The sequence below is a fragment of the Felis catus genome, chromosome A1 (genome assembly GCF_018350175.1).
Source record: "Felis catus isolate Fca126 chromosome A1, F.catus_Fca126_mat1.0, whole genome shotgun sequence".
Lineage (NCBI taxonomy): Eukaryota > Metazoa > Chordata > Mammalia > Carnivora > Felidae > Felis > Felis catus.
In genome coordinates this window covers 83,586,669-83,595,973 of record NC_058368.1, presented here as the reverse complement: position 1 = coordinate 83,595,973, position 9,305 = coordinate 83,586,669, and the positions used below count along the sequence as shown (strand labels likewise).

The 9,305-nt window shown below is 35.7% G+C and overlaps 1 protein-coding gene across 1 annotated transcript; it reads left to right on the top strand.

Annotated features, from left to right (window-relative positions):
* Window positions 1-274: 274 nt before the first annotated feature.
* LOC101101283 (olfactory receptor 2T4-like) lies at window positions 275-1,231 on the top strand. The gene has a single exon (XM_003980568.1). It carries the CDS (start codon window positions 275-277, stop codon window positions 1,229-1,231), a length of 957 nt encoding a protein of 318 aa, XP_003980617.1.
* The last annotated feature ends 8,074 nt before the right edge of the window (window positions 1,232-9,305 follow it).

Sequence of the window (9,305 nt, the reverse complement as noted above, 5' to 3'; positions counted from 1 at the left end):
AAGTAAGCTCATGACTTTGAACAATGCAACCTCACTATATGTTATAAATTCTCTTTACTCATATTTGTGTATTATTAGTTTTCTGGTATATTTATGGAATTACAGGTAATTTTAATCTACAAATCTATAGGACCATGGAATTTCTTTCTGTCAACATAATCATTTTTTTCCTCTCTCTCTTTCTCTCTCCCACTAAACATTCATTTAAGTGTGTGGTGTCCCATGAGTGATTCATTAATCCTAAAGGTTTCCTATGTTGTCCAAGTGAAATCTCATGGAGAAAACCAACTGGGTGGCTAACTACACTGCGAGGTCAGATTTCATCCTGGTGGGAATCTTCAGTGAATCCAAACACCCAGCTCTCCTTTGTTTGGTGATTTTTGTGGCTTTCCTGATGGCCTTGACTGGAAACACCATTCTGATCCTACTGATACATTCTGATGCCTACCTCCACACCCCCATGTACTTTTTCATCAGCCAGCTGTCTCTCATGGACATAATGTACATTTCTGTTACTGTGCCGAAGATGCTCATGGACCAAGTCATGGGTATGAACAAGATCTCAACCACAGAATGTGGGATACAGATGTTTCTCTATGTGACACTAGCAGGTTCAGAATTTTTTCTTCTAGCCTCTATGGCCTATGACCGCTATGTAGCCATCTGCCATCCCCTCCGTTACCCAGTCCTCATGAACCCTAGGGTGTTTCTCCTTCTAGCATCTGGCTGCTGGTTCCTGGGTTCAGTGGATGGCTTCTTGTTCACTCCCATCACCATGACCTTCCCCTTCTGCAGATCTCGGGAGATCCATCATTTCTTCTGTGAAGTCCCAGCGGTGTTGAAACTCTCTTGTTCAGACACCTCCATCTATGAGATTTTCATGTACTTGTGCTGTGTCCTCATGCTTCTCATTCCTGTGACAGTCATTTCAGGATCCTACTACTTTATCCTCATCACCATCCATAGGATGAACTCAGCAGAAGGCCAAAAGAAGGCCTTTGCCACTTGTTCTTCCCACATGACTGTGGTCATCCTCTTCTATGGGGCTGCCATTTATACTTACATGCTCCCCAAGTCCTACCATACACCTGAGAAGGACATGATGGTATCTGTCTTTTACACAATACTCACTCCTGTGCTCAACCCTTTGATCTATAGTCTAAGAAATAAGGATGTTATTGGGGCTCTGAAGAAAATGTGGAATGTGGAACGTGTCTTTCACGAAACTTAAAAGTAGAAAACCTTGACATTATTGTTTTTCCTTCTCTTTACACATTGTAAGTTCAGAAATTTATGTCAACTTTATTTCTTAGAATTTTACACCGTGGTGTCTTATCTCACTTTTACATTTTTTTTTGAAGAATTGCCTGCCTGTACTATAAAACTCTTAAATTTTCTAATTCTTCTCCTTTCAAAATATATTATATAATTATATTGATGTTATATTTACTGAAGTTGTTGAATTGTATTTACTGAACTGCATCCCGACTCTGTAGAAGAACTTACATATTCTTAAAAATACATAAATTAAAATATTTAAAGAAAAAAAAGTTCATCTGAGTCTATAAAATCCATTTTAAAGTGAAAGAAGAAAGGTGATGAAGAAAAAGAGGTAAAAAGTGTTAAGAATTGTTGAGTCATGGTAAAAGGTATGTGAATGTGGTTTGTACCATTCTTATTCATTCTAATTTTCTGTAAATATATAATTATCGCACACAAGCAGTTAAAATGTCAGTCTTCCTCCCTTTTTTAGTTTGTGTTCTGTTTGATGGTAGTGTAAATCACATATCTTATAAAAGATGCTCATTTAAATGTTACTAATTATCACTGGGACAATCCTGTCTCTTCCTACTTTGTATCATCCCTTAATTTGCTATACCATAATAATGCACATCAAGTGTACATGGTCCAAAACTGAAGGCATCTAGTGGTTAAAAGCCCCAGCAAATGATGGGCTTTGCATCCCTACTGTATAAGAAACTGTAGGAAAAATATGAACTCAGAATGGAAGCTTCCTTCCATTTAGGAGAGATTCCTTGCTTCAAGTGACATCTGAGCCAAGTTTTGAAGTATGTAATTTATTAGGCAGAGAGAGACAGAGAGACAGAGAGAGAGAGAGAGAGAGAGAGAGAGAGAAAGAGAAGAGATAATCAGGATATCAAATATTCACTCATTTATTTAATTATTCAATAGATATTTTATAGTATATTATATTTCAAAATAGCTAAATGAGATTAAAATCTGAATACTGCATTGTTGCTATTTTCAAGGAATTTGAGCCTGCATAGTTTGATATGCAAACAAGTGCCATACAGTATATGATATGCCTTGATGCTCATGTGAGAGTGCACAGCTCACAATGACACATCTGTTCTACCTGTTATACAGAAATTTGGTCAAAAAAGGGGGACTGAGGTCAGAATCTGGGGCCCTATGTTGAATGTTGACTAAATGTGCTCTCTGATGAGTATGGGAGGCTGGGGCAATGGAGGCTTTCTCAGGGGCAAGATACCACAGAAAAGGCACTTCTTTTCCTTCAGTTTCTTTTCCTTCTGTGACCCAGAGTTTTACAAACAGTAGTAGAATGTTTAGATATGCATTTTAGAAATGTTACATTAGTGGTCAATTGGGGAAGTGCAGCAGCATCACAAGTAGAGAGAGCAAGTGAGTAAAAATGAACTAAATGGTGTTGATCTAAATGGAATGGGCCATACTTTGACACCAGGATGGATTGGAGGTAGGAGGGGGATATTTGGAGTATGTGAGTCCTTGATGAACCTGTTCCATAAAAACACAGACATGGATGCATGTCTACAATTATATAATGGGCTATGTCCAACTGGTGAAGAATCAGATGGATCATTTTTTTCTCTTGACACACTGGATTAGTTCATAACTGTTAAATAAATATCTTGCAGTGTTTGGAGAAACAATATCAGAAAACCAATTTCCAAAATTTTTATTGCAGTAAAACTGAATTAATACAATATGCATGCTTTAAAGTAATTGAAAATTGTATGTATCATCCCTCAATTTTCTGGACTATAATGATACATTTGATGATTCCATTTATAACACCCTAAACATGGAGAAAAAAATGAGACAAAATGAAATAAAATGAAATAAAATAAAATATGCTTTTTTTATTCCAAAGATATTTCACGTTTGTGTATTTATTTTGAGAGAGACAGATACAGTGTGGGAGGGGGAAGGGCATGGAGAGGGAGAGACAGAGAATTCCAAGCAGGCTCTGCACTGCCAGCACAGAACCTGACATGGGGCTCGAACTCATGAAGCCATGAGATCATGACCTGAACCAAAACCAACAGTTGGATGCTTAACCAACTGATCCACCTAGATGCCCCTATTCTAAAGATTTTTAAAAATTACTCTATCTTGAACCAAAAATATTTATTTAAACATGTTTTTAGAATGACTATCCTTTTAAGTAATGTGTCTAAAATATAACTTTCCATAGTCTCTACTAATAAGATTTTACAAGAGCTATGCAGTTGGGAAAGTTATTTATCAAATTATACATAGTGTCTAATACTAAGAATTCCCAGACAGGGAGGAACAATTGCTGCTCCAAATTTCTTCCATTTAGAGTTAAAAACTGAAATGGATGGGCTATAGGCACTCAAATGCAATTTCTTATTAGTATCAAATAAGTAGTTGCTATAAAATAGTCTAAAATTTTCAAATTTCTTATTAATGTATAAAAATAGTAATACCACCAGCATTTGGCCAAATGAATCACTTCTAACCCATAGTAACAAGGTTTCAGGTTTCTAAAACCTCCAGAGAATAGTAAGGACCTTTATTCGAATTCTTCATCCAAATTTAGAATTAACCAACATGCATTAGGTAGAAAGGCTTGCATTATTTTTTCATAAAATTTCTGCCTTCTTAAATGTGTTAAAAAATAACACTTGAAGAAATATAATGAACAAAACCATTTTCTACAGATGACTAAAAATGAGACTTCTTAAACATAATTAGATACATTAAAACTAACATTTACATACTACATAAAACACATACACACATTGACATACTCAGGTTTCTTCAAAAAATGCTGTGGCAAATAAAGTTCAGTATTATTTACTGAGCTTCCTAATTGGGGACATTTAGAAATAACTGTGAATTTAAAGAGTCTTAGGTGTACAAAGAAGAGGTTTCTGGGTTAAAGAACTTCACAGCCAGTTGCATACTGGGAAGAACATGAGCATGCTAACATGGCATCCCAAATTCTAAATAGCAGCTGTCTTGTCTCAGCAGAAACCAATTTAGGGGTAACACAGACTAACTCTGCTGGCTGAGAAACCAATGAGGCACAAATGGGCACTGGTTTATCTAAGGCCATTTGCTAACTTCCACCATAGGACATATAAAATCCCCTGAACATACATGGAAAGCAGTAAATGGCAGCTAGAATTCTGAAATACCAAGCCCATCCCAGAATGGGGTTTAGTAATTAGAAAGAATATAGTTATATCTTGCAATGATGTAGATGGAGCTAGAGTGTATTATCCTAAGCAAAATAAGTCAGTCAGAGAAATACAAATACCATATGATTTCACTGATATGTGGAATTTAAGAAACAAAACAAATGAACAAAGGGGAAAAAGAGAGAGAGAGAGCAAGAGAGAGAGACAGACAGACAGAGAGAGAGAGAGGCAAACAAAAAAAAACAGACTCTTAAATACAGAAAACAAACTGAAGGGTGCTAGAGGCGAGGTGAAGGGTTGGACTAAATGGGTGATGAGTATTAAGGAGGGCATTTGTGATGAGCACTGGGTGTTATATGTAAGTGATGAATCGCTAAGTTCTACACCAGAAATCAATTTACAATATATGGTAACTTACTAGAATTTAAGTAAAAAGTTGAAAAAAATAAGAAAATAAATAAGTGCATAAACAAAGTTTGTTTTTTTTTTCTAAAGATAGTCATATAAGTATAGTCTAAGATACCATCATCAGGTAATTTTAAAATTAATTTCCCCTTCCCAACCTTATAATGTGCTGTAAAGTCAGGTGTGACTTCACAGAGAATAAAAAGATCATTTCAAGAAAAATGTCAATCACCCTGTGTCTCTATCCTTTATCCCTTTCACAGAAGCAGCATCAATCTTGAGAACCATACAACCCATAAGTTATTTTCATTCATGTATGTCTCCAAATAACAAATATTTTATTGATGTAAATATATGTCTATTCACTACATAAGTGAGTACTGTAGCAAACCTTAAAATACATAATGCTGCAAACACAGTGGAGGCCCATTTCTAGGTAACATAAATCCTAAATCATGGAGGAGAATCTGGGAGATTCTCAATAGTCAGCCCTGGCATTGGTTCACAATTTCATTCACAGACCATTGGTCAGAACTAAGTCACATAGCCACACCAAAGGATGCTGGGAAATTAAGAGGTCCATGCCAGGGAAGAAGAGAGAGAAGGTCAGTGGGAATCAAGACAGGGTCTATAAAACTTATTAAAATTTACATTCATTCCACAGATTGTTCCAAACCTATTGTCCATTAACATGATTATATTTGAAAGTTTATCTTTTCAGAAATACACAGTTCAATTTACTCCAAAATATAACTTCATAATTTAACCAGAAATTAATTTCATAATTTCATTCCATTATTTTGAATTCCATTTAATTATTTCATTATTAAAAACTGATGTCTCTTTTTGCTACAACAAAATATTGTGAAATATATATCATTGTTAATCTCTGTATACATATAAATATAACAAGTAAGATTATTTTTAGTATGTAGTTATAAGTAGATTTTGTTATTAGCCATACACTTCTCAATGTTATTAGAGGTTGCCAAAATGTTTTTTGTTTAAAATTTTTCTACTACATATGTGTCCCAGAAATATTACAAAGTATGAGAAGTGAGATGCACTGTTGTATATTTAAGAACTAAAGAAAAAAAAAGAAGTTGTTACCCCAGGATTTTTAGAAAATTACATGTTTAAAACATGAGGTTTAGGAGTGTCAACCCCCCAAACAGTCAAAAGTCCATATATAGGGGCACCTGAGTGGCTCAATCAGTTAAATGTTTTCTTCATGAGATTAACGCCCATGTGGGGCTCTGAGCTGAGAGCATGACAGCATGGAGCTTGCTTGCGATTCTCTTTCTTTCTCTCTCTCTCTCTCTCTCCTTCCCTTGTTTGTGCTTCCTCTCCCTCTCTTTCAAAATAAACAAAATTTTTAAAAGTCCACATATAACTTTTGAATCCCCCCAAAATTAAGTGCTAACAGCCTATTGTTGATTAGAAACCTTATTTATAACACAAACACTTAACAAATATATTGCATGTTATATGTATAATATACTATATTCTTACAATAAAGTAAGTCATAGATAAAATATTATTCTTATTTTTTAATGTTTATTTATTTTTGAGAGAAAGAGAAACAGAGCATGACTGGGAGAGAAGCAGAGAGAGAGGGAGACACAGAATCTGAAGCAGGCTTCAGGCTGTAAGCTGTCAGCACAGAGCCTGACGCGGGACTCAAACGCACAAATCATGAAACCATGACCTGAGCCAAAGTCAGATGCTTAACTGACTGAGCCACTCAGGCATCCCTGAGATAAAATATTATTAAGAAAATCATGAAGAATAGTGTTGCATCCACATGACTCCTGAAACAGAATGCTACGGGCACCAGTGACAGTCACAACAAAGTTTATTACAATGAGAGGCAAGGCCGACCGATTGGGACCAACACTCTTGATAAGAGTGCGGCCTTGAACAGCTGGGGTACAGAGTTTTATAACTGATCACATTGTTTTATCATCACCTGGGAACAGAACAAAGAAACAGTTTCCAGATGAGTTAGAAAGAGTTGCCAGATGAGTTAGAAACAGTTGTCTAATGAGGTGTTTATTTTAGACTTTCTGCCTCTAAGTTGCAACCAGTGGATCTCCTTGACCCTGCCTCTGATGCTCTTTTCTTTGAACTTTTGTTTCCTTAATTGGTGAAGCCTAATTTACAAGAGTATGAGGCATAGTTTACAAGAGCAAAGCAAGGCTGTTATCTCTTAACCTTCAGTGTCAACACAAAGCTGTTATTTTTCAAGCTAAGCATTAGCCCTACACTACAATTTAACCCTTACAATAGAAAATAAGTACTGCACTGTACTTAATCGATACTATAAGTTTACATCATCTATTTACAAGACTCTCATTAAAGGGAAGAAGTTAAGATCATGAGTCTTTCCATAGAGGACAGATTCAAATGTTAGTTATTCAACTAGGAATATTCACAGGGAGACTTGCCTAGGGTGAAATAAACTTTCTAACATAGTCACGAAAATTTCCGGGTGTTGTTGCTGATGTTGTTATTGTTGTTGCTATGGAAGCTAGAATCGGTGATATTATCTAATATTGGAACTTGTAACTTCAGTAGGTACTAACATTAAGAAGCCTAAAAACTATATTCTTGGCCAGTCAGGTGGTAGATGGTGAGAAATGGGTTAATGGCTGAAATGATAGCTATCACTATTATGTGGTGTCTAAGCACTTGGTAAAATTGTTCCTGTGAGAAGCTGAAGAGTTTATGATTCTAAGATAGAAACAAAGCAATAATGGTATTCCTTTATTTTTATTAGTGAAGTATAATTAACATATAATGTTATATTAGTTACAGGTGTACAATATATTGATTTTGCAACTCTGTACATTATTCAATGCTCACTATGATATGTGTAATCACCATCTGTCACCATACAATGTTTTACAATATTATTAACAATGTTCCCTATATTGTGCTTTTCATATACATGACTTTATGCCTGGATATTTATAACTCTTTCTTTTAAGAGTATTTATTTTGAGAAATAGAGAGAGAGAATGAGCAGGGGAAGGTCATAGAAAGAGAGAGAGAGAGAGAGAGAGAGAGAGAGAGAGAGAGAGAATCCCAAGCAGACTCCACATAGGAGGTGCAGAGCCCAACACAGGGCTTAAACTCAGGGACCATGAGATCCTGACCTAAGCCAAAACTAGGAGTTAGAAGCTTAACTGACTGAAACACCCAGGTGCCCCTGTAACTTTTTTTTTTAATTAAAGTATAATTAACATACAGTCTTATATAATATCAAGTGTAGGATATAATGATTCACATTTCTATACATTACTCAGTGCTCATCAAGATAACTGCACTGTTAACCTTTTTTTTTTTTTTTAATCTATTTTATTCATCTCCTCAGCCATTTCCTTTCCAGAAACCAGCATTTTGGTCTCTATATTTAAGAATCTTTTGTTTGTTTGTTTGTTTGTTTCTCCTAAATGTGATACCAGAAGCCATAAAACTCCTAGAAGAAAACATAGGCAGTAGTCTCTTTAATATCAACTATTGAAGCATTTTTTTCTAGATGTGTCTTCTCAGGCAAGGGAAACAAAAGCAAAAATAAACTATTGGTACTACACCAAAATAAAAAGCTTTGGCACAGTGAAGAAAGCCATCATCAAAACAAAAAGGAAACATACTTTATAGGAGGAGATGTTGTAAATATCATATCCAATAAGCAGTTAACATCCAAAATGTATAAATAACTTATAAAACTAGCACTAAACAAAGAAACACTCTGATTAAAAAATGGGCAGAGGACCTGAATAGACAAATTTCCAAAGAGGACATACAAATGGCCAAAAACACATAAAAAGATGCTCAACATCACCATCAGGGAAATGCAAATCAAAACCCCAATTGGAATATGTTTCTTTTTGCTAGTTACCTTTGGCAAAGGGTTCAAACAAAGTGGAGCGCAGGATATAATTGGCCAATATGTGCCAAAGTGAAACAGAGCAGACAGAGCCAGAAATGAAAGTCCTTGCAGGATTTGAAAAATCTGATACTATTGCATTCCAAATAGGAATGAAGGAATTTTTTAAAGACTTTGCTCAATAATTATATCAGAAAAAAAACTAATCGGGGCGCCTGGGTGGCGCAGTGGGTTAAGCGTCCGACTTCAGCCAGGTCACCAGCTCGCGGTCCGTGAGTTCGAGCCCCGCGTCGGGCTCTGGGCTGATGGCTCAGAGCCTGGAGCTCTGTTTCCGATTCTGTGTCTCCCTCTCTCTCTCTCTGCCCCTCCCCTGCTCATGCTCTGTCTCTCTCTGTCCCAAAAATAAATAAACGTTGAAAAAAAATTAAAAAAAAAAAGAAGAAAACTAATCAAGTTATAATTCTTGATTGAGCTCAGATTGAGTGTGGACTTTACATCTGTTGTTTCAGATTATTTCAAAGTAATAGTTTATACGGAGAGAAACACAGATGATGATG

Coding starts and splice junctions, on each gene's coding strand:
- LOC101101283 (XM_003980568.1), top strand. CDS start 275: ATGGAGAAAACCAACTGGGTGGCTAACTACACTGCGAGGTCAGATTTC.